A 26616-nucleotide genomic window follows, 5' to 3' on the forward strand; every position below is an offset into this window, starting at 1 on the left:
CCCTCTACACTGTCCCATCAAACACTTCCAGGGCAGGTACAGCACGGGTTAGATATAGAGTAAAGCTCCCTCTACACTGTCCCATCAAACACTCCCAGGTCAGGTACAGCACGGGTTAGATACAGAGTAAAGCTCCCTCTACACTGTCCCATCAAACACTCCCAGGGCAGGTACAGCACGGGTTAGGTACAGAGTAAAGCTCCCTCTACACTGTCCCATCAAACACTCCCAGGGCAGGTACAGCACGGGTTAGATACAGAGTAAATCTCCCTGTACACTGTCCCATCAAACACTCCCTGGGCAAGTACAGCACGAGTTAGATACAGAGTAAAGCTCTGTCTACACTGTCCCATCAAACGCTCCCAGGGCAGGTACAGCACGGGTTTGATACAGATTAAAGCTCCCTCTACACTGTCCCATCAAACACTCCGAGGGCAGGTACAGCGCAGGTTAGATACAGAGTAAAGCTCCCTCTATACTGTCCCATCAAACATTCCCAGGGCAGGTACAGCATGGGTTAGATACAGAGTAAAGCTCCCTCTGCGCTGTCCCATCAAACACTCCCAGGTCAGGTACAGCACGGGTTAGATACAGAGTAAAGCTCCCTCTACACTGTCCCATCAAACACTCCCAGGGCAGGTACAGCATGGGTTAGATACAGAGTAAAGCTCCCTCTACACTCTCCCATCAAACACTCCCAGGGCAGGTACAGCCCCGGTTAGATACAGAGTAAAGCTCCCTCTACACTGTCCCATCAAACACTCACAGGGCAGGTACAGTACGGGTTAGATACAGAGTAAAGTTCCCCTCTACACTGTCCCATCAAACACTCCCAGGGCAGGTCCAGCACGGGTTAGATGCAGAGTAAAGCTCCCTCTACACTGTCCCATCCAACACTCCCAGGGCAGGAACAGCACGGGTTAGATACAGAGTAAAGTTCCCTCTACACTGTCCCATCAAACACTCCCAGGGCAGGTACAGTACGGGTTAGATACAGAGTAAAGTTCCCCTCTACACTGTCCGATCAAACACTCCCAGGGCAGGTCCAGCACGGGTTAGATGCAGAGTAAAGCTCCCTCTACACTGTCCCATCCAACACTCCCAGGGCAGGAACAGCACGGGTTAGATACAGAGTAAAGCTCCCTCTACACTGTTCCATGAAACACTCCCAGGGCAGGTACAGCACGGGTTAGATACAGAGTGAAGCTCCCTCTACACTGTCCCATCAAACACTCCCAGGGCAGGTACAGCACGGGTTAGATACAGAGTAAAGCTCCCTCTACACTGTCCCATCAAACGCTCCCAGGGCAGGTACAGCACGGGTTAGATACAGAGTAAAGCTCCCTCTACACTGTCCCATCAAACGCTCCCAGGGCAGGTCCAGCACGGGTTAGATGCAGAGTAAAGCTCCCTCTACACTGTCCCATCCAACACTCCCAGGGCAGGAACAGCACGGGTTAGATACAGAGTAAAGTTCCCTCTACACTGTCCCATCAAACACTCCCAGGGCAGGTACAGTACGGGTTAGATACAGAGTAAAGTTCCCCTCTACACTGTCCCATCAAACACTCCCAGGGCAGGTCCAGCACGGGTTAGATGCAGAGTAAAGCTCCCTCTACACTGTCCCATCCAACACTCCCAGGGCAGGAACAGCACGGGTTAGATACAGAGTAAAGCTCCCTCTACACTGTTCCATGAAACACTCCCAGGGCAGGTACAGCACGGGTTAGATACAGAGTGAAGCTCCCTCTACACTGTCCCATCAAACACTCCCAGGGCAGGTACAGCACGGGTTAGATACAGAGTAAAGCTCCCTCTACACTGTCCCATCAAACGCTCCCAGGGCAGGTACAGCACGGGTTAGATACAGAGTAAAGCTCCCTCTACACTGTCCCATCAAACGCTCCCAGGGCAGGTACAGCACGGGTTTGATACAGATTAAAGCTCCCTCTACACTGTCCCATCAAACACTCCCAGGGCAGGTACAGCACAGGTTAGATACAGAGCAAAGCTCCCTGTACACTGTCCCATCAAACATTCCCAGGGCAGGTACAGCATGGGTTAGATACAGAGTAAAGCTCCCTCTACACTGTCCCATCAAACACTCCCAGGTCAGGTACAGCACGGGTTAGATACAGAGTAAAGCTCCCTCTACACTGTCCCATCAAACACTCCCAGGGCAGGTACAGCACGGGTTAGATATAGAGTAAAGCTCCCTCTACACTGTCCCATCAAACACTCCCAGGGCAGGTACAGCACGGGTTAGATACAGAGTAAAGCTCCCTCTGCACTGTCCCATCAAACACTCCCAGGGCAGGAACAGCACGGGTTAGATACAGAGTAAAGCTCCCTCTACACCGCCTTCAATAATGAGCCTTAATCCCAACCCATGAAGAGCAAATCCCTTTGACAAAAGCAGATTTTGATCCTGCCGTAAATTAGCCTACATCTATTAGATCTGCTGAGTATTTCCTGTTTTTATTTCAGATTTACAGCAGAAGGCAGTAGCTAACCTTTGTACAGACGTGGGGGGTTAAATTGGAGAGACCCTGAAAATAGGCGCGGGGATCACGATGCGCGATTACCCCGTGCCCGTTCAGTATAATGCAGGCAGCACGCCAGCTTTGTGAGGTCCAGGCAGCGGAATCGTTGCTTCAGCACGCCAGTGGTCTGCTCTAATACATTTCTTGTGGGAGCGTGGCTCTCATTGTATGCATGCTGCGTACGTGTGCCTGGCTTTCAATCCAAAGTCATGAGCCATGTCGTCAGCGGATAACCCTCGTTGCCCCGTAGCCACCCTTTGGTTTGTTGTGGTGGCTGAAATGCAGCGGGCACAGCGGACTGCCGCAGAATGAAGGCATCATGACTGCTGCCAGGACACCAGGCATTGACCTGCATGATGCGCTGCCTATGGTCACACACCGGCTGCACATTGAGGGAGTGGAATCCCTTTCAGCTCCGGTACATGGCAGAGTTGATATGCGGCCCTCGCGAAGCAATATGGGTACAGTCAATGGCACCCTGCACCATGGGGAAGCCTGCAATCCTTGCAAACCGTCATGCTCACTCCGCCTCCTTCTCTTTGGCAAGAGGGAATAAAATGAAGTTGTCTCTCTTTGATAAATGCGAGGATATCCACTTCGGTGGCAAAAACAGAAAGACAGATTATTATCTGAACGGCAATAGATTGAGAAAAGGGGAAGTGCAACGAGACCTGGGTGTCCTTGTGCACCAGTCACTGAAGGTAAGCATGCAGGTGCAGCAGGCGGTTAAGAAGGCAAATGGTATGCTGGCCTTCATAGCGAGAGGATTCGAGTACAGGAGCAAGGGTGTCTTGCTGCAGTTGTACAGGGCCTTGGTGAGACCACACCTTGAGTATTGTGTGCAGTTTTGGTCGACTTATCTGAGGAAGGACGTTCTTGCCATGGAGAGAGTGCAGCGAAGATTCACCAGACTGATACCTGGGATGGCAGGAATGACGTATGAGGAGAGATTGGATCGATTAAGCTTATATTCACTAGAGTTTAGAAGAATGAGAGGGGATCTCATTGAAACTTATAAAATTCTAACAGGACTAGACAGACTAGATGCAGGAAGGATGTTCCCGATGGCGGGGAGTCCAGAACCAGGGGTCACAATCTAAGGATAAGGGGTAAGCCATTTAGGACAGAGATGAGGAGGAATTTCTTCACCCAGAGAGTGGTGAACCTGTGGAATTCTCTGCCACACAGGGCAGTTGAGGCCAATTCATTAAAGATATTCAAGAAGGAGTTGGATATATTTCTTGAGGCTAAAGGGATCAAGGGATATGGGGAGAAGGCAGGGACAGGGTACTGAATTTGGATGATCAGCCATGATCTCATTAAATGGCAGAGCAGGCTCGAGGGGCCGAATGGCCTATTCCTGCTCTTATTTTCTATGTTTCTATAAATAGAGAGCCTCAGTGACCTCCCTTATGCAGCACTGCACTTCAAACTGTGAGATGTTGCTAATGTCTCCAGCTCCTGCCTCGAAGGAGCCAGACGCATAAAAGTTCATCGCCACGGTCACCTTCACAGCCATTGGCAGTGCGGTCCTCGCCCTGCTCTGAAGTTGGAGTTGTGGCTGCAGCAGTTGGCAGATTTCAGTGACGACCTCCTTAGTGAAGCGCGGGGATCTCAAACATTGTTCCTCGCTGAGTTGCTCCCTGAACACCCTGGGCAGATATGGCGTCCTGCTGAGAGCCCTTCTCCCCCTCCTCCTCCACCCTCTTCCGGCAGATTGTCCTGCTCTGCCTGGCCTCTGCTCATTCTCCCAGTCATGCTCGATTCCAAGAGGAAGGCCCACGAGTTCACCCATGTCTGGGAGCAACTGGTTTGTGCAGTAGCCTTGAAGTCAGCAAAAAGTCCTTCAGCACCTGCCACACCACTCCCTGTAGACATTTGCCACTTGAAACAACTATGGAGAGCACCAAAAACGTGTAGAATTGTAGCAACAGCCAAAGGAAATCAACCAGCAACTAACCTGTAAGTAGTTGGTGATCCCTTTAAGTAGCGCTGGCGAGGGGGTCCTTCCTGCTGCTGACCGTGTTCAGCTGTGCGAGCTTAAGAGAGGGCATCGGCTGGAGCATGGCACTCCAAAAAGTCAGCGCTGGTGTCAAATCAGCGTGCAAAAGTCACGATCTGTCTGCTCTGCATACTTCTGGCAGAACATTAAGTGCGCACGGGCTAACCCTTTTACTAAGTTGGTGTCGGCACTGCCCGTGTCAGGAGTGTGCGCGCGCACCGCGGCCACCATTTTGGAACACAAAGGGAAGTCGTAACGCCCCAAAACACGGGTGCTACCGAGCCCAATGTTGCCCCCTTACTGTTGGTTGCTTTTGCAGTCTTTTAATTCTAAGATCTAACTTAGATCACTTTGAGGGACCTCCTGCAAATATTGACACACTCCGAGGGACCCCCTGCAAATATTGACACACTCTCGGGGACCCCCTGCCAATATTGACACACTCTTAGGGACCCCCTGCAAATATTGACACACTCTCGGGGACCCCCTGCAAATATTGACACATCCTCAGGGACCCCCTGCTAATATTGACACACGGGCAGCACGGTGGCATAGTGGTTAGCACTGTTGCCTCACAGCGCCAGGGACCCGGGTTCGAATCCAGCCTCGGGCGACTGTCTGTGTGGAGTTTGCACATTCTCCCTGTGTTTGCGTGGGTTTCCTCCGGGTGCTCCGGTTTCCTCCCACAGTCCAAAGATGTGCGGGTTAGGTTGATTGGCTATGATAAATTGACCCTTAGTGTTAGGGGGATTAAATACGTGGGGTTACGGGGATAGGGTGGGATATGTGTTGGTGTAGGGGTTACGGGGATCGGGTGGGATATGTGTCGGTGCAGGCTCGATGGGCCGAAATGGCCTCTATCTGCATTGTGGGGTTTCTGTGATTCTGTGATTCTGTGACCTCCTGCAAATATTGACACATTTTCAGGGACCCCCTGCAAATATTGACACACTCTCAGGGACCCCCTGCAAATATTGACACACTCTCGGGGACCCCCTGCAAACATTGACACACTCTCAGGGACCCCCTGCAAATATTGACACACTCTCGGGGACCCCCTGCGAATATTGACACACTCTCAGGGACCCCCTGCAAATATTGACACACTCTCGGGGACCCCCTGCGAATATTGACACACTCTCGGGGATCTCCTGCAAATATTGACACACTCTCGGGGACCCCCTGCGAATATTGACACACTCTCGGGGACCCCTGCAAATATTGACACACTCTCGGGGACCCCCTGCTAATATTGACACACTCTCGGGGACACCCTGCTAATATTGACACACTCTCGGGGACCCCCTGCCAATATTGACACACTCTCGGGGACCCCTGCAAATATTGACACACTCTCGGGGACCCCCTGCTAATATTGACACACTCTCGGGGATCTCCTGCAAATATTGACACACTCTCGGGGACCCCCTGCAAATACTGACACACTCTCGGGGACCCCCTGCCAATATTGACACACTCTCAGGGACCCCCTGCAAATATTGACACACTCTCGGGGACCCCCTACAAATATTGACACATTCTCAGGGACCCCCTGCGAATATTGACACACTCTCGGGGACCCCCTGCGAATATTGACACACTCTCGGGGACCCCCTGCGAATATTGACACACTCTCGGGGACCCCCTGCGAATATTGACACACTCTCGGGGACCCCCTGCCAATATTGACACACTCTCAGGGACCCCCTGCGAATATTGACACACTCTCAGGGACCCCCTGCAAATATTGATACACTCTCAGGGATTCTCCGCCTGTCCATCCTAACTTCCAAAAGGAAAACAGTGCTACGAATGCAGAAAATGTTCTTTATTAGCGTGGAGCAACGGGAATAACTTTCTAGTAACTCAACATATACAGAAAAGATACAGCAACCTGATGCCAGAGAAACTTAGATCTGCCCTCACAGATGACGAGGGACCTCCTCCACCCATTTCATAAATCCCGGGTGGGGTCCAGCCACCCCAGTTCTGCAAAGCGTCGCGTTGAAGTAACTTGTTGTTTACCTTCACCTTTCTCCAAGGACCATGGAGGCTGTGCGACCAGTCCTCGACACCGTGGATGAGACGCTGTGCGATCATGCGCTCTGTCAGCACCCGCTGTGCTGGGAAACCATGAGGCGGCTGGAGCGCGGGCTTCCTCGCATCAAATTACAGTCCATCCCCAAAATACACCCGGAAAGCGAAGGTAAAATCGGGGGTGGGGGGTGCGGTGGGTGCATAAATGGATTAACATCAGTAGAGATACAGTCAGTAACACAGGGCGCTGGGAGGAGAGGGTTACTGAGTGACAGTGTGAGGGAGCTGGATTAACATCAGTAGAGATACAGTCAGTAACACAGGGCGCTGGGGGAGAGGGTTACTGAGTGACAGTGTGAGGGAGCTGGATTAACATCAGTAGAGATACAGTCAGTAACACAGGGCGCTGGGGTAGAGGGGTTACTGAGTGACAGTGTGAGGGAGCTGGATTAACATCAGTAGAGATACAGTCAGTGACACAGGGTGCTGGGTGGAGAGTGGTTACGCAGAGACAGTGTGAGGGAGCTGGATTAACATCAGTAGAGATACAATAAGTAACACAGGGTGCTGGGGGAGGGGTTACTGAGTGACAGTGTGAAGGAGCTGGATTAACATCAGTAGAGATACAGTCAGTGACACAGGGTGCTGGGTGGAGAGGGGTTACTGAGTGACAGTGTGAGGGAGCTGGATTAACATCAGTAGAGATACAGTCAGTAACACAGAGCGCAGGGGGAGAGGTTACTGAGTGACAGTGTGAGGGAGCTGGATTAACATCAGTAGAGATACAGTCAGTAACACAGGGCGCTGGGGGAAGGGTTACTGAGTGACAGTGTGAGGGAGCTGGATTAACATCAGTAGAGATACAGTCAGTGCCACAGGGTGCTGGGTGGAGAGGGGTTACTGAGTGACAGTGTGAGGGAGCTGGATTAACATCAGTAGAGAGACAGTCAGTAACACAGGGCGCTGGGGGAGAGGATACTGAGTGACAGTGTGAGGGAGCTGGATTAACATCAGTAGAGATACAGTCAGTAACACAGTGCGCTGGGGGAGAGGGGTTACTGAGTGACAGTGTGAGGGAGCTGGATTAACATCAGTTGAGATACAGTACCGGAGAGTGGATTGTGTGGGGTGGACGGGGATTGTGTGGGGTGGACGGGGATTGTGTGGTGTGTGTTGTGTCGGTACCTTTCTACCTAGACACCATTTAGGACTCAGAACTCAGAGATTCAAACATGAAGTGCTTTATTGGAAGGAAAGGAAGTTCTGGAAAGTTCCGAACAAAGAGAGCTAAACTTAGCCGAGAGAATACCCAACCATTTATCTCCTGTGACAGCGCCACCACAGGTGGGAGGAGAACACACAATACATAACATTTCCTCCCCTCTTAAATGAAAGGTCCACATTATTCCTCAATAGGTAAGTTACTTTCAATACACTCAACTAACCTAGGGTAGAGGTAGACTGCCTCAAACCCTGACTTTACCCTGGGGTTTATTCTGCCCCAGTCTTGTGGGTAAGTCACTAAGCCTACAGATCCAAGCGTCTTGGAGGCCGCCGCTCTCTGACAGGATACCGGCGGTCATCGCTGGCTTCCACAGCAGTAGGCATTGACACAGGCCTGGATGGAGAAGGTGCCTGTGTCAGTTGAAAGTCAGGAGTTTGCACAGGTGGAACAGTCTCTTTGACTTCCTGTGTTGGAGAAGAGCACTGTGGCAAAGGATGCTGGTTTGCGGTATCATTCGGAAACAGTTCAGGCCAACCAGCCGTTGGAGCCTCTGTGGCTGTCTCTGCTCCTAGCAACAGTTGATCTGTGTGTCTTCTCCAGACGACGTCCTCAGCAGTCTCAACCGTGTAAGACACAGGGCCCGTCTGCGCGATCACCGTAGCAGGAACCCATTTCGGTCCAGTGTTGTAGTTTCGAGCTAGGACGTGCTCTCCCGGATGAAACCGTCTCTCCTTGGTTCTTTTCTCTCTCTTTTCAACTTGAGCTTGTTGTTGACGATGGACAACCTGCTCTGCCCTTGGAGGTTTGAGTAAGTCAAAACTTGTCCACAACTGCCTCTTCATCATGAGCGAAGCGGGGGAAGTTTTGGTTGTGGCATGCGGCTCGTTCCTGTAGGACAACAGGAAGCTGTTCAGACGTTGGTGGATTGAGCCCTGACCTTGCGATGCCTTCAAGGCGTGCTTCAAAGTTTGCACGAACCTTTCTGCCTGGCCGTTAGTAGAGGGATGATAGGGCGCAGACCTGATGTGTTGGACACCATTCACATGCAGGAAGGTTGCAAACTCCTGTGATACAAATTGTGGACCATTATCACTTACGAGTTGTTCCGGTGAGCCATAATGGCTGAACATCTCACCAAGTTTCTCAATTGTTTTCTCTGCCGTGGTAGACCTCATCACAGCGACCTCTGGCCACTTGCTACGAGCGTCTACAACCACCATAAACATCTTCTCTTCGAAAGGACCGGCGAAGTCCACATGTACTCGCTGCCACACTTCTGCAGGCCAATCCCAGGGGTGTAGGGTTGCCAGCTGTGGAACATTCCGGACCCTTTGACATGGGGAATATGTTTTGGCTTTCTCCTCAATATTCCCATCGAGACCTGGCTACCAGAAGTAGCTTCTTGCCATTTCCTTCATCCGAACCATCCCACTGTGGCCTGTATGAAGTTGTTGCAGTATAGGTTCCCTCAGAGGTGGCGGAATTATGACACGGTGTCCCCAAAGAAGACAACCTGCCTGGACGGAGAGCTCATTTCTTTTTGAAACGTAAGGTTTCAAACTAGGAGAATCTCCTATAGCTCTCCCTCGAATGACATTGTCCATTACCTCAGACAGGACTGGATCGTTACGGGTGTACCTTCGCACCTGAACTGCCGTGACAGGTGCTCCCTCCACTTGTCTAAAGTAGAAGATGTCTATCTGACGAGGCTCTGGGGGAGTAATAGGCAAGGGTAGCCTCGAGAGACCGTCTGCGTTGCCGTGCAAGTCTGATTTGCGATATTTGATGTCGTATGTGTGTCCTGACAACAGTAAAGCCCACCTTTGCATCCTGCTTGCAGCGAGAGACGGAATTCCGGTGTGGGGCCCGAAGATTGAAGTCAATGGACGGTGGTCCGTCAGGAGTGTGAACCTTCTCCCATACAGGTACTGATGAAATTTTCGAATTCAACAAAACGATTCCCAAGGCCTCGCGCTCGATCTGCGCATAGTTACTCTCGGCCTTGTTCAAGGTGCGTGATGCGAAGGCGATAGGTTTCTCTTCACCCGAAGGCATGATGTGGGATATGACTGCTCCCACACCATATGGTGATGCATCACATGCTAGCTGCACGGGTAGCTTTGGGTCGAAGTGTGTCAGGACCTCCGATTTCAGCAATGCTTTCTTTGCTTGGGCGAAAGCTTCGTTGCACAGTTCAGTCCATTTCCATGTTTTGCCTTGACATAGCAACTGATGTAACGGCTTCAGCAATGTTGCTAAGTCTGGAATAAACTTCCCATAGTAGTTAAGTAGCCCCAGAAATGAACGTAACTGGCTCACATTCTGGGGTGCTGGGGCCTCCACGATCGCCTTGACCTTTGACGGCGCCTTATGCAGGCCAGTAGCGTCAATCACATGCCCCAGGTACTCAACTGAAGACTGAAAGAATTCACATTTGTCTTTACGAATTCTGAGTCCGTACTCTTTCAGTCGTTGTAGTGTCGCATCCAAGTTCAGAAGATGATCCTCCTCATTTGTCCCAGTGACAAGGATGTCGTCCAGGTAGCACTGGACTCCTGGCAGTCCACTCAAAATCTGATCCATTGCCCTTTGGAATAGAGCAGGGGCCGACGTAAATCCAAACGGAAGGCGGCAGTACCTGTATAGCCCCTTGTGTGTCACAATTGTCAGCAGCTCCTTTGATTTGTCATCGACATGCATTTGTAGATAAGCCTGGCATAAGTCTATTTTGCTGAACTTTTGCCCTCCGGCCAGGCCCGTAAAAAGATCATCAATGAGGGGAAGCAGGCTCGAGGGGCCGATTGGCCTACTCCTGCTCCTATTTCTATTTCTTATGTACTGTTCCGCAGACAGCACCGGGTTAATAGTCACTTTAAAATCCCCGCAGATTCGAACAGATCCATCCTTTTTCAGGACAGGAACAATGGGTGTGGCCCATTTGCTCACGCTCACAGGCTCCAGGACTCCATTCTCGACTAAGGCCTCCAAGTTAGCCTCAACTTTTGGCCTAATTGCATAGGGTACAGGTCGGGCTTTGTGAAACTTCGGCTTGCTGTCAGGTTTAATGTCCAGTCTCATGCTGATCTTTTTCATGCTCCCAAGTTCCCCATTGAAGAGTTCTGCATGTTTGTTTAACACTGCAGTCAGACCTGACTCTCCTTTTGACATCATGCGGACTGCAGGCCAGTCCAGCGTGATTTTCTCTAGCCATGCACGTCCCAGTAGCGATAGGTAATTTCCCTTTACCACATATAGTGGCAGTTTTGCAGTCTGTCCGTTCAATTTAACTGTCACCTCAATGACGCCTCTCATGGCCACAGGTTCACCGGTATACGTCTTTAGCACAATGTTTGTTGGCTGAAGGGTAAGATGCTTTAGCATTTTGTTATAGACAGTGTCTGAAACAAGGGACACAGCCACGCCTGTGTCCACCTCCATCCGCACTGATTGTCCCTCCACCAGTGGTGACACCCAGTAGCCATTTGAATCACCTGCAACCATCAGTATGTGCACCTCTTCCTCCTCAGAGGTGTCGCTCCCCTCTTTTTTGCTTGTTCCATCATACTGCACTGAATGAACACTCTTTTTCCTCTCTTGTTCAAATACAGACATTTTGCTTCCATGCTTCCCAGCTCTGTTCTTTTTTTACCTCTACAGGCGCGTTCAATGTGACCCTTTTTGTCACAATTTTGGCATTCCAGCTCCGTACACCAGCAGTCATTAGCGTGATGGCCCGTTTTCCCACAACGGTAACATGTGCCGTTCCGCGCACCTTTAGGCTCAGACGACACCTTGTGAACTCTCCCTGTTGAACTCAACTGGTGAGCCTCCTTTTCCGCCATCTCCATGGAGACACTAACTTCAATGGCCTTTTCAAGAGTAAGGTTGTCCTTAGTAAGAAGGCGCTTCTGTGTGGCTGCATTTTGCAGACCACACACAAGCCTGTCTCTAATGGTGTCATTCAGCACCTCCTTGAACTGGCAGTGTTCCGACAACCTTTTTAAAGCAGCAATAAACATCGTCACTGATTCCCCCTCCTCTTGATTCCGTTTATGAAATCTAAATCTCTCAGCAATAACCAGAGGTTTTGGTGAAAAATGTGCTCCAAGAATTTCCACTAGTTGCTTATATGTTTTAGTTCCTGGCTTATCTGGTTGCACGAGGCTGCGAAGTAAATTGAATGTCTTCGGCCCGATTACACTCAAAAAGGTAGGCACGACCTTTTCATTTGCCACCGCATTCGCCAATACAAAATAGTCAGAACGTTCTGTATAAGCGCTCCATTGCTCCACATTTTCATCAAAATCACCGATGTTTCCTAATATAGTAGCCATCTCACGTTTCAAATTAAATTTTCTGTTTACTCACTGCACCCGTAACGTACGCAGATTCATCCGCTCCTCGTTGCCACTTGTTGTTTCGGTACCTTTCTACCTAGACACAATTTAGGACTCAGAACTCAGAGATTCAAACGTGAATTGCTTTATTGGAAGGAAAGGAAGTTCTGGAAAGTTCCGAACAAAGAGAGCTAAACTTAACCGAGAGAATACCCAACCATTTATCTCCTGTGACAGCGCCACCACAGGTGGGAGGAGAACACACAATACATAACAGTGTGGAGGGCGGGTGTGCGAGGTGGAGGGCGGCTGTGTGGAGGAGGGTTGGACACCTTGTCCCCCAAATGTTGTTATTTCCCAGGGTCCCAAGATTTCTTACTGCAGCCCTGACACACAGGCGTGATTCCTCGCCGTTTAATGTTAACCCATCCTCCTCTCCTGAAGGTGCTAACTCTGGCCGTGGATGCTAGCAGCTTTGGCCAGGGAAGCTTCGATCTCTGCAGCTCTGTCCCACCAGTGTTCCATTGGGTTTGTGGTAGATGGGTGCTTGGGGTGGTCACGCTCCACTACAACCATATCTGAAACGAGCGGTCAGCGGGAGCCAGGTGTGAGAGTCCTAACAGCCGGGAGCGTTGCCGAGCACAGGCCCAAGAGGGCGACTCCAAATTGGCTTCAGAAAGAAATAAAAATGCAGTTTTGCCAGCGGTCATGTGACCCTCTGCATCCCAAGGCCGGGTGGCTTGAAACTCCACCCACTTTTCAGCTGGACTTCCCCAAGCAGAGGCCGGGGATCTCCCCTCTCCCGTCCTCCCCCAACAACAACAGCTTGCATTTATATAGCACCTTTAACCTAGCAAAACGACTTAAAGCGCTTCACAAAGCTGTGTTATTATAGAATCATAGAAATTTACGGCACAGGAGGAGGCCATTTGGCCCATCGTGTCTGTGCTGGCCGACAAAGAGCTATCCACCCTAATCCCACTTTCCAGCTCTTGGTCCGTAGCCCTGGAGGTTACGGCACTTCAAGTGCATATCCAAGTACTTTTTAAATGTGATAAGGGTTTCTGCCTCTACCACCCTTTCAGGCAGTGAGTTCCAGACCCCCACCACCCATTGGGTGAAAAAAGTTCTCCTCAAATCCCCTCTGAACGTCCAACCAATTACTTTAAATCTATGCCCCCTGGTTATTCACCCTTCTGCTAAGGGAAATAGGTCCTTCCTATCCACTCTATCTAGGCCCCTCATAATTTTATACACCTCAAAAAGGTCTCCCCTCAGCCTCCTCTGTTCCAAAGAAAACAACCTCAGCCTATCCAATCTCTCTGCATAGCTAAAATCCCCCAGCCCAGGCAACATCCTCATAAATTTCCTCTGCACCTTCTCTAGGGCAATCACATCCTTCCTGTAATGTGGTGACCAGAACTGCACGCAGTATTCTAGCTGCAACCTAACTAGTGTTTTATACAATTGAAGCATAACCTCCCTGCTCTTATATTCTATGCCTTGGCTAATAAAGGCAAGTATCCCGTATGCCTTCTTAACCACCTTATCTACCTGTCCTGCTACCTTCAGGGATCTGTGGACATGCACTCTGTTAAATCTGTGAGTTGTTCAAGTAATTAATACTCAGACTTAATCAGTAACAATAAAACAGGTCTTTACTGGTTGGAGGTAGGGACTATACGTAGGTCTTTACTTCATGCCCACAGGCGGGAACTGAGGGGAGATCAGTACCCACAGTACTATTTATACCCCTATGGCCAGGAGTGGTACTGCGTATCACTACGCCCTACAAGTAGTGCAGTCCTGTCCATAGGTTCAAAGTAGCACACATATTACATACACAACATTCCTCCCTTCCTAGCTTTACAGTCATCTCCCCATTTAACATAACGTAATAACATATATACATATATAACTTCAGGTTTACATAACAGAATAACATAGATACATAGATAACTTCGTGTCAAAACAGATCACAGATTCAGTCTCTGCGGAAAACAGTTCACAGATTCAATCTCTGTGGTGTAGTCGGTTCACGTTGCTGGAGTGACTCATTCAATAGTCCTTCCATGGATTTAACAGTTTGAACTTCCGAACTGAATTGGCTCCGTTCGGAGGGACCACGTGTGTGATCTGGTAGAGGTAATAATGGTTCAGATGGGTCATCTTCTGTTTCGACTTTTCCTTTTCTGCTTCTTGGAGACTCTCTGGGCTCCACTGTCAGCTGCCAGCTGCATGCGCAGTTCCTCCTTCTCTTCCTCCTTTTTCCGTAGTAGAGCCACCTTCTCCCGATGTTCCGTAGACTTTCGGTGCTCCTCCATGATTTCTGTATGGTGGGAGTCGAAGTTACAAGTTGGGCAGGACAGGACATAGTAATATTCGGTGTCGTCCTGATCTAGGCCAGCGAGAGGGTCTTCTATTTCCTCCATACCCAGCTGGGCGTTAGCCAGCTTTTGTTCCAAGTCCAGACATCTTTCCTGAAGAGACTTCTTCATGCGTACCTCTTCATCCAGCTTTTTCTGGGCTTTCAGCAAGTCGTTTACTAATGACCTCATTTGAGATTTTACTCCTTCAACTTCTTTTGGAGATTGATTGATCGGGCTATTCAATCCCTCTACCGGAGCAGCTGTTTCAGCGGTCTGTTGTTCTACGTTGACGTGAGTCAGCGTACTTTTGGCATCCAAGGGCTGCTCTGTTGCAGTCATCTCAGTCTGTGTTGCCACCTCAGCTCTTCCAATAACCTTTGAGAGCTCCGAACCCCTTTCGTTTGAATATTGAAGTTCGTGTTCAAGTTTTTCCCATTTCAGAGTCCTGTCCTTCAGCATATGCAGGAGTTGGCTGACCGTTAACTCCTCTGACATCAGACGTTTTGTGTGCTCCTGCTCCATTTTCTCCATCAGCTGCTTCTGTTGTCTTTCCAGATTCTCCAACTCTATATCAAAGAACTCTTTCGTTGCATTCAACTCTTGCTCAAAACGGCGAAGCATTTGTTCTAATTGCTGTTGTAGTTTGAAATGGAGTTGAGTTCGAGCCCGATGTCCCTCAGAAATGGGCACATCAGTAGACTTGCCAGACTCAGAATCCACAGTTAAACTATGTTGTTGTTGCTCAGTGGAATTCTGTGCTGAAACTTTGTCTTTTGCACCTGAGTTGGGCTTACCATCATCCGTTCCAGAGTCTGGGCCGACTATCTTCACCGAGTTCTCACTCGTTATTGTTTGTAGGAAATGCCAGTCCATATTCATTTTCCTAATCCACTCCCGTCCTAGTAGTGGAGAACCTCCTTCAGATATCACATATAAGTCCATTATTTGACTGTCTTCGCCCTTGTGGACCACTGCAACCTCTATTTTCCCGATGGGGTACACTCTTTGCCCCGTGTATGTTTCCAATATAATCCCCGTATCCTGTAGGGGAATATGTTGGAATAACTTTCCGTAATCTTTCTTATTTATGACCGTCAATGCCGATCCAGTGTCCAATTCCAGTTTTACTTGGACTCCTTCTATCTGAAGAGTGACCCAAATTGTCTGGAGGTCTGCACCCTTACCAGCGTTGAGTACTCTTAAGCTAGCCAGTTCATTACTGCTAGCGTCTGAATCGGACTCCTGTTCGGTCACCTTGTGTACCTTTGCGTATTTTCCTTGCGGTGACTTCTTGTTGCTGGTCTTCTTCGCTGACCTGCATACTCTAGCTATATGTCCAAGCCTACCACAAGTTCTACATCCTTGGTTTTTAAACCAACACTGGTTCTGATCATGCGTTGTCTTTCCACAACGATAACATTTGCCAGAACTCACACCCAATTTGTGTGCACTGAGCTCCGGTGACCGTAGCTGCATTACTGCCGTGCCTCTCGCTGCGGCTTCATGTGCTGCTGCCATAGTGACCGCCTTCTCAAGCGTCAGCTCATTCTCCTCGAGCAGTCGCTTTTGTGTATCCTGTTTAAATAAACCACACACAAATTTGTCTCGAAGTGCCTCTGTCAGTCCCGTTCCTAACTGGCAATATTTCGCTAATTTACGCAATTCCAGCAAATATTCAGCATTGCTTTCATGCTGTAGCTGCCTTCTGTCGTAAAATTTAAATCGTTCCGCTAGCATCAGCGGCGTGGGGTTTAGATGATCTTTCAGGACAGTAACAATCTCATCGAACGTCTTATCCGCCGGTTCATCTGGTGATAACAGGTGTTTCAATTGCCCGTATGTCTTCGCACCCATTAAATTTAATAATGTTAGAGCTTTATCTTGGTCACGAATTTTATTGGCCTTACAATAATTTTTTACTCTTTCAACATATATGGCCCAATCTTCGAGGTCACTATCAAAGGTGCTAATATTCCCGTGTTTAGGCATTGTAGATTTGCAATTTCTCAGATTTTTTTTTTTTTACTGCTATCCAAGATGGCGGCTTCCCGCTCTTGCCGTCGTCCTCCGCCCACAAAATGGCGGTTTTCCCGCGCTTGGCGGTCTTCACCCGTCCCCCAACGCCGTCTCCCTTCAGCCCCCGAGTGCGGCCCTTATCTTCGCCGCGATCGCCCGAGTGCGGCCCTTATCAGCGGATGCGATCGCTGGATCGCGAAGCGGCTCTCGGCTCTTATCAGGAGATGCGATCGCTCTGTTGAAACGCCTCCCGCTCGAAGCGGCTCTCGCGCCCTATTCCTCCAGCTCCCCCAGCCCCGTTCGTGCGGCCAACGCGGTCGACTGCCTGTCGCGTCGCTGCCCGGCTCAGACAACGGCTTACCCACCACCAAGCTGGAGAAGAAGCTGACGGTCGCCGATGGAGGCTCCGAGGTCAGGATGTCTTCCAGTGGGGTGGAGAGGGTGGAAACCTCTCTGCAACGTCCTGGCTGTGGACGAAGCTGCCGTGGAGTGACTGCCGCAGGGTCCGAATCAGACTCGTCGCCAGTGTTAAATCTGTGAGTTGTTCAAGTAATTAATACTCAGACTTAATCAGTAACAATAAAACAGGTCTTTACTGGTTGGAGGTAGGGACTATACGTAGGTCTTTACTTCATGCCCACAGGCGGGAACTGAGGGGAGATCAGTACCCACAGTACTATTTATACCCCTATGGCCAGGAGTGGTACTGCGTATCACTACGCCCTACAAGTAGTGCAGTCCTGTCCATAGGTTCAAAGTAGCACACATATTACATACACAACACACTCCAAGGTCCCCCTCTGATCTTCTGCACTCCTCAGTGTCCTACCATTTATAGTGTATTCCCTTGCCTTGTTAGCCCTCCCCAAATGCATTACCTCACACTTCTCCAGATTGAATTCCATTTGCTACTCTTCTGCCCACCAGACCAGTCCATTGATATCTTCTTGCAGTCTGCAGCTTTCTTCTTCATTATCAACCACACGGCCAATTTTTGTATCATCTGCAAACTTCTTAATCATACTTCCTACATTCAAATCCAAATCATTGATATATACCACAAAAAGCAAAGGACCCAGTACTCCCTGTGGAACCCCACTGGAAACAGCCTTCCAGTCACAAAATCACCCTTCGACCAGTACCCTTTGTTTCCTGCCTCTAAGCCAATTTTGGATCCAACTTGCCACTTTGCCTTGGATCCCATGGGCTTTTACTTTCGTGACCAGTCTGCCATGCGGGACCTTGTCAAAAGCCTTGCTAAAATCCATGTAGACTGCATCAAACGCACTACCCTCATCGACCCTCCTTGTTACCTCCTCAAAAAATTCAATCAAGTTAGTCAGACACGACCTTCCTTTAACAAATCCATGCTGACTGTCCCTGATTAATCCGTGTCTTTCTAAATGAAGATTTATCCTGTCCCTCAAAATTTTTTCCAATAATTTTCCCACCACCGAGGTTAGGCTGCCTGGCCTGTAATTACTCGGTCTATCCCTTTCTCCCTTTTTAAACAACGGTACCACATTAGCAGTCCTCCAGTCCTCTGGCACCACACTTGTAGCCAGAGAGGATTGGAAAATGATGGTCAGAGCCTCTGCCATTTCCCCTCTTACTTCTCTTAACAGTCTGGGATACATTTCATCCGATCCTGGGGATTTATCCACTTTCAAAGATGCTAAACCCCTTAATACTTCCTCTTTCACTATGTTTATTTCATCTAATATTTCGCACTCTTCCTCTCTGATTGCAATGTCTGCATCGTCCCTCTCTTTTGTGAAAACAGATGCAAAGTATTCATTAAGAACCAAACCCATGTCTTCTGCTTCCACACACAGGTTACCTTTATGGCCCCTAATAGGCCCTACTCTTACTTTAGTTATCCTCTTGCTCTTAATGTATTTGTAAAACATCTTTGGGTTTTCCTTGAATTTACTTGCCAATAAAGTTTCATGCCCTCTTTGCTTTCCTAATTTCCTTTTTGATTTCAGCCCTGCACTTTCTATACTCCTCTCGGCTTTCTGCAGTATTGAGTCCTCGGTATCTGTCATAAGCTTCTCTTTTTTTTCTTTATCCTACCCTGTATGCCCTTTGACATCCAAGGAGCTCTAGATTTATTAGTCTCACCCTTTTTCTTTAAGGGAACATACTTGCTCTGAACCCTCACTATCTCCTCCTTGAATGCCTCCCACTGCTCTGACATTGGTTTACCTTTAAAGTTTCTGTCTCCAGTCCACTTTGGCTAAATCACCTCTCGGCTTAGTAAAATTAGCTTTTCCCTAATTGAGAACTTTTATTCCTGGTCTGTCCTTGTCCTTTTCCATAACTACCTTAAATCTAACTGAATTATGATCACTACCACCAACGTGCTCTCCCACTGATACCCTTTCCACCTGCCCAGCTTCATTCCCTAAAACTAGGTCCAGAACCGCCCCCTCTCTTGTTGGGCTTGCTGCGTACTGGCTACAAAAGTACTCCTGAATTCATTTTAAGAATTTTGCTCCCTCTATGCCTTTCACCCTAATTTTATCCCAGTTACTATTAGGAAAGTTGAAATCCCCTACTATTACTGCCCTATTTTTGCTCGTCTCAGAAATGTTCCTCCATATTTGCTCTTCTATCTCCCTCTGACTGTTTGAGGGGGGGGTCTGTAGTGCACTCCCAGCAGTGTAATTGCTCCTTTTTTGTTTTTCAGTTCAACGCATATGGCCTTATTTGATAAAACTTCTAAGAAATCCCCCCTCTTCACAGCTGTAATTGATTCTTTAATCAATATTGTGACCCCCTCCTTTTTTATCCCCCTCTATCTCATCTGAAAACCCTGTTAACCAGGAATGTTGAGCTGCCATTCCTGCCCTTCTTTCAGCCATGTCTCAGTAATAGCTATAATATTATACTCCCACTTGTCTATCTGTGCCCACAGCTTATCTGCTTTATTCCCTAGACTTGTTATCAAACAAAAATTGACAGTGAGCCAGATAAGGAGATATTAGTGCAGGTGACCAAACAATAAAGACCCCAAGGCCGAGTAATCCATATGTGTGATTGCGAGGAGTGGACGGGTTTGGGATTGGGCTCGGAAGTTCTGCGCTCTACAGTCCAATAAGAGGCCAATACGCGGGCCTGGGGTTTCCGTCCCCTTCTTGATTCAGGCAGATAACTGGCTGGGGTGCGGGGAGGAAGGGACTGCTGCCCATTGGTGGGATAGAGTTACATAATCTCTGAACCTGGTCCAATCCAAAGGCTTTCAGGTGTGGTCACTGGGTCGCAGTCAGAGCAGAAGCCCTCCCTCTACTGCAGGGAAACCGAATCTAGCTACCTGCTGTAGCGTATGTACCTTTAAGAGCCCCTGTGTACTGTAATACCGGTAGTGACCACTCAGGTATATAAGTCTGTATAGTGTCTTGTATCTTTTAGTTCACCTCCAGACTTTGTTCAGTAAACACCTGTTAAACCAACTCGTGCATTCTGTGTCTCCATTAACACACGGATACAACAGTGGCGACGAATTGGAAACGGACTTACCTGCAATTCGGCAGTACCTCAAGGAGATCGATTCCTCAGACGAAGGTCGAAGAAAAAAAAACAAAAAAAAAACAAAACTGTGGTTTCACCAGCTAGCCGGGCTGGTGGCAGGTACTGCACTAATCCTTCCTGGTCGGCGGGCTGGGGCTCGATCGGGTGGCTCTGCAGTGGGGCTGAGCAGCGAGTCGGAAGGCGGAGGCAAACAGAGACGGAGGGTGGAGCACTCGGGAGACAGCCGGCGCTGCAAAGCAGGTCAGCGTTCGGACCAAGCAGAGGGAGGGAAAAGTCCCAGAGAGTCCGGCGGGAACGAGTCTCCAACTATTAAAAATATCTGTGTAAATAAAAACCACGGAGAACAGCGTTGTCAGCAGCGGCAGCGGCGGGAAAGCGCGGGAGGCGCCATTTTTTTCTTGGCAGGGAAGAAAGGAAAGCGCGGGAGGCGCCATTTTTGATTTTCAGGATACCTAAGACTGGCAATATTACTGCTTTCGATAGTGATATAGAGGATTGGACCACATATGTGGAAAGAGTGGAGGTATATTGCACAGCGAATGAAGTAGAGGATGATAAAAAGGCATCGGTACTTCTAAATCTGATGGGCGCAAGGACATACGGGCTGTTACGAAACTTAATCACTCCAGCCAAACCGATGGACAAGAATTTTAAGGAGATTGTTGATACCCTACAGGAGCACTTAAACCCAACACCGCTGCTGATAGCGGAACGATTCAAATTCTTCAGGAGGAATCAGCACAAGAATGAAAGTAACGCTGATTACCTCACCGAATTAAGAAAGCTGTCAAAGCACTGCCAATTCGGGGCAGGACTGGCAGATTCTCTACGAGACAAATTCGTCTGCGGTCTCCTAAGTGAAGGAACACAGAAAAGGCTACTTTCTGAGAAAGATTTGACAGTGGACAAGGCTTTCAGTGTGGCTGTATCATACGAAGCAGCAGCAAGAGGAGCTGCAGAGATACAGCAAAAGCCACAGGACTTTGGCACCCATGAAATGACACGGGGTTTCGAGAGATGTTATCGCTGCGGCAGATCCACCCATGACCAGAGGGACTGCTGGTTCAGGGACAAAGCATGCAGGCAATGCGGAAAGATGGGACACATTGCACGTGTATGCCGATTTGGAAACAAAAAATCCACTGACAGAAAAAAAATCAATAAGGAAAAGTACAGAAAGGTACAAATGATGACGGACAGTAGCTCCGAAGACCAGAAGAGCGATAGCGACTCCGGAAACAAGAGACTAAGCTGTCTCAAATTACATAATGTAATTGCCAAAGAAGATTACCAGACCATTTGGGTTACCCTCACGATAGCGGGGTCCCCAGTTAAAATGGAGCTAGATACAGGATCAGCTCTGACCATCATAAGTTGACGGGATTACGAGCGGCTATTTCCGCATATACCTTTGAAAGACACATCCATTATCTTGAAGACAAATACGGGACAGAAAGTATACCCCAGAGGGAAAATAAGGGTGCCTGTTGTATACAACGGCAAGGAAATACAGAAGCTGTATTTATACGTTCTGCAAGATGGTGGTCCACCGCTGTTGGGACATGAATGGATCAGGAAGATACATTTAGACTGGCACTCCATTCAGGCACTGACGGTGACCAGTAAGAAAAAAAATGATGATGATGTCATACCTGAACGATTAAAAGACATCTTGGCCAACGCCAAAGAAGTGTTTCAACAGGAACTAGAACCTTGAAAGGCGTCACCGCCTCAATAAAAGTGGAAGATGCGGCAATTCCCAAGTTTTTTAAGGCAAGGCCGGTGCCATACGCAATTCGTCCAGCAGTCGAGGCAGAGCTGGAGAATTTGGAAGAGGCAGGCGTGTTATCCAAGGTAGATTGGAGCGAGTGGGCGACACCCATCGTCCCGGTCATGAAGAAAACGTTGAATAATGATAAATCTGAAGAACAGAGAAAAATTCGCATCTGTGGGGACTTCAAGGTGACTGTAAACCCGGTCCTTCACACGGTACAGTATACTCTTCCGAGGATAGAAGATATTTTCGCCTCACTATCCGGAGGGAAACGTTTCACCAAAATTGACTTAGCACAGGCATATCTACAGATGGAGGTTGAGGAGGCCTCTAAAAAGTATCTCACGATAAACACACACAAAGGCCTGTACCAGTACAATCGATTGGTTTTCGGAGTAGCATCAGCTCCAGCTATCTGGCAAAGAGCTATGGAGCAAGTCCTGCAAGGGATTCCGGGGACTCAATGCTACCTAGACTGTTAAGTCTGTGTGTTCTAGTTGTAATTACTAACACAGACTACAAGATTAAAGTTCAACAGGTCTTTACTGGTTGGAGGTCAGGACTATACTAAAATACAATATTACTACACAGTGCTTATATACCGGTGGTCACCACCGGTATTACGTATACAGCAGCCAGAGAAAGTAGTACATCTCTTAAGGTGGAACAGGCTTAAGTTCTCTTAAGGTGGAACAGGTTACAATCCTCCCTTTTTAGCTTAACAGTCATATCCCCATTTAACATAACATAATAACATATATAACTTCAGGTATAAACAGTTCAAAGGTTCAGTCTCTCAGGAGGCCTTCTGATTCAGTTTGGATAACGCCTTTCAGTGGTCTCTGATTCCTGTTGCTGAGGTGACTCCTCTAGTTGGTCTCCCATGCATTGGGTGTTATCATCATCAGGTATATTCCCTGCCGAGGTAGATGCTTCAGGTTCATTAACGTCTTCCACAGTTGTCTCTGTCGCAACCATGGGTTCGACCCTTGCTCTCGATTCTACCAGTTGATCCGCATGACGCCTTATCACATTGTTACCAATATCTACTGTGTACATCAGAGGTCCTTGTCTGGCCCGAATTGTTCCGGACTGCCATTTTTCGTTTCCATAGCCCCTTGCCAACACTGGTTGTCCTACGTCGAAACTTCGAGTGGTCTTGTTATTAATATGCCGGAACTGTTTGTTTTCCACTTCCCTCCGCACATTTGGTTTTAACAAGTCCAACCTGGACCGCAACCTCCTGTTATAAAACATCATGGCAGGACTTTGGTTAGTCACTGCATGAGCGGCGTTTCGATACGCCATTAGGAAATTGTCCACCTTGTGCTGTAGCGGAATCTGATCATCGTTCATGGCCTTTATTGCCTTTTTGAATGTTTGGACAAATCTCTCGGCCAACCCGTTTGTCGCCGGATGATATGGGGCAGAGGTATAATGTTTCACCCCATTCTTCTTTAAGAATTTTTGGAATTCTTCCGACACGAACTGTGGTCCGTTGTCCGAACAGATCTGTTCTGGCAATCCGTTCCTTGCGAATATTGTTCGTAACACCGCAATTGTCTTTTCTGAAGTAGTGGTATTCATCTTGATCACTTCTGGCCATTTGGAATGTGCGTCCACCGCAATTAGGAACATGGAGTCCATGAATGGACCAGCAAAGTCAATATGTACGCGTTGCCATGGGGCTGAAGGCCATTCCCATGGGTGTAGTGGTGCGATCGGAGGTGCATTTTGCACTTTTTGGCACCCAGCGCAGCTTTTCGTCAACTCCTCTATCTGTTGGTCAATACCCGGCCACCATACATAAGCCCTAGCAAGACTTTTCATCTTAACTCCCCCCAGATGACCTTCATGCAGTTCTTTTAGAACTCTTTCCCTTAACTTGGGAGGAATAATCACTCTTGTCCCGTACATCAAAGTACCATGGCAGACGGACAGCTGGTCTCGCCTTGCCGAGAATGCCGGTAACAGAGGATCACCACATGTTGGCCATCCTTTCACTGTCACCTCGTAGACTCTGGACAGTGTCGGGTCGTTCCTGGTTTCTCTTTCAATACTTGCATTGGTGACTGGTAAACACTCGATGATGGTCGAATGAAATAACTCAACAGGGTCAACTTTTGTCGTTTCTTCTTCTTCAGGTAGTGGCAGGCGCGACAGCCCATCAGCATTGCCATGCTGCTTCGTACCTTTGAATTCTATTTGATATTGATGTGCCCCTAGGAAAAGGGACCATCTCTGGAGACGCTGTGCTGTCATCACTGAAACACCCTTCTTAGGGTTAAAAATGGATACCAACGGCTGATGGTCTGTCAGAAGTGTGAATTTTTGGCCCTGCAGGTAATGATTAAACTTCTTCACTCCCCATACAAGGCTGAGAGCCTCCCTATCGATCTGCGCATAGTTGCACTCAGCGGAGGTCAATGATCTGGATGCAAACGCGACTGGCCTTTCCGTGCCATTTGACAACTTGTGTGAGAGTACTGCCCCAATACCATATGGAGAAGCATCACAAGCCAACCGAATAGGCAGTGTCGGGTTGAAGTGAGCCAACACTTCCTCTGAGGTGATCAATTCTTTGCTCTTGCGAAATGCCTTCTTACAGTTTTCGCTCCATTCCCATGGTACCCCCTTCTGTAAAAGAGCGTTTAGCGGGTGCAGTACCGTGGATAGATTCAGTAGAAATTTATGGTAATAGTTAATCAATCCTAGAAACGACCTCAACTGAGAGACATTATCCGGAGCGGGAGCCTTTACAACTGCCTCTATCTTGTCAGGAGACTTATGAAGCCCCTCCCGGTCAATGACATGACCACAGTACGAGATCCGCTTCTGGAAGAACTCACATTTCTGCCGATTAACTCTAAGTCCATACTCTTTCAGTCTGTTGAGCACCAGTTCCAAGTTTGCGAGGTGCTCTTCATCACCATCACCTGTAATCAGAATATCATCCAGGTAACATTGTGTGCCTGGAATTCCCTGTAATACCTGCTCCATGGCCCTCTGCCAAATTGCTGGAGCCGATGCCACTCCAAAAACCAGCCTATTGTACCGGTACAAACCTCGATGCGTGTTGATCGTGAGGTATTGGCGTGACTCTTCTTCAACCTCCATCTGCAAGTACGCCTGCGCCAGGTCTATCTTGGTGAAGTGTTTCCCGCCAGACAACGAAGCAAAAATATCCTCAATCCGCGGAAGCGGATACTGCACCATGTGAAGCACCGGATTAACGGTGATTTTGAAATCTCCACAGATGCGAACCTTCCCTGGTTCTCCTGGCTTGTTGCTCGAAGGACGTTTCATAACGGGAACAATGGGCGTAGCCCACTCACTCCAATCTACCTTAGACAGTACACCTGAACGTTCTAGCGCTTCCAGTTCCGCTTCTACAGTAGGTCGTATTGCATAGGGTACCGGTCTGGCTTTAAAAAAATTTGGGTGTGCATGTTCATCAATCTTGATGTTTGCCGTAATTCCTCTCAGTGTTCCCAGTCCCTGCTGGAACACCTCTTTAGCATCATCCAATATTTTGGACAATCGTTTAGGTTTGACATCTGTTTCCCCGGAATCTACCGTTAGTGCCTTCAAGGAGTGCCAGTCCATATTCATTTTCCTAATCCACTCCCGTCCCAGTAGTGGTGGACCTCCTTCAGGTAGCACATATAAGTCCATTACTTGGCTTTCTTCGCCCTTGTGGACCACTTTTACCTCTATCTTTCCGATGGGGTACACTCTTTGCCCCGTGTATGTTTTCAATATAATCTCCGTATCCCGTAGGGGAATATGTTGGAATAACCTTTTGTAATCTTTCTTATTCATGACCGTCAATGCCGATCCAGTGTCCAATTCCATCTTTACTTGGACTCCTGCTATCTGAAGGGTGACCCAAATTGTCTGGAGATCTGCATCCTTACCAACGTTGTGTACTCTTAAGCTACCCAGTTCATTACTGCTAGCGTCTGAATCTGACTTCTGTTCGGTCGAACTGTTCTTTGTCACCTTGTGTACCTTTATGTATTTTCCTTGCGGTGACTTTTTGTTGCTGGTCTTCTTTCCTGACCGGCATACTTTAGCTATGTGGCCAAGCCTGCCACACGTTCTGCATTCTTGGTTTTTAAACCAACACTGGTTCTGATCGTGCGTTGTCTTTCCACAACGATAACATTTTACAGTACTCAAACCCAATTTATTTGTACTGAGTTCCGGTGACCGTAGCTGCATTACTGCTGTGCCTCTCGCTGCGGCTTCGTGTGCTGCTGCCATAGTGACCGCTTTCTCAAGCGTCAGCTCATTCTCCTCGAGCAGTCGCTTTTGTGTATCTTCTTTTAATAAACCACACACAAATTTATCTCGTAGCGCCTCTGTCAGTCTCGTTCCAAACTGACAGTACTTTGCTAGCTTACGCAATTCCATTACATATTCAGCATTGCTTTCATCCTTCAGTTGCCTTCTGCTGTAAAATTTAAATCGTTCCGCTAGCATCAGCGGCGTGGGGTTTAGATGATTTTTCAGGACAGTAACAATCTCCTCGAACGTCTTATCCGCCGGTTCATCTGGTGATAAAAGGTGTTTCAATTGCCCGTATGTCTTTGCACCCATTAAGTTTAATAATGTTAGTGCTTTCTCTTCATCTGGGATTTTATTTGCTTTACAATAATTTTGTATGCGTTCTACATACATGGCCCAATCTTCGATGTCGCTATCAAGGGTATTAATGTTCCCATGTTTAGGCATCGTTGCAATTTAATTTATTTTTATTTTTATCCAAGATGGCGG

At 48.3% G+C, this 26616-nt stretch overlaps 1 protein-coding gene across 2 annotated transcripts in view; it reads left to right on the plus strand.

Annotated features, from left to right (window-relative positions):
- Positions 1-26616, plus strand: part of LOC147101865 (uncharacterized) — a 110297-nt gene that overhangs the window by 25584 nt on the left and 58097 nt on the right. For both annotated transcript variants that reach the window (XM_085965874.1, XM_085965875.1), the window contains exon 2: positions 6588-6751. In XM_085965874.1, coding sequence (XP_085822000.1) covers positions 6592-6751 — 160 coding nt within the window. In that variant the 5' untranslated portion in view covers positions 6588-6591. The remainder of the gene's footprint in view (positions 1-6587; positions 6752-26616) is intronic.

Source organism: Somniosus microcephalus, chromosome 23 (assembly GCF_052327205.1).
Source record: "Somniosus microcephalus isolate GS21.2 chromosome 23, FLI_Smic_1.0, whole genome shotgun sequence".
NCBI lineage: Eukaryota > Metazoa > Chordata > Chondrichthyes > Squaliformes > Somniosidae > Somniosus > Somniosus microcephalus.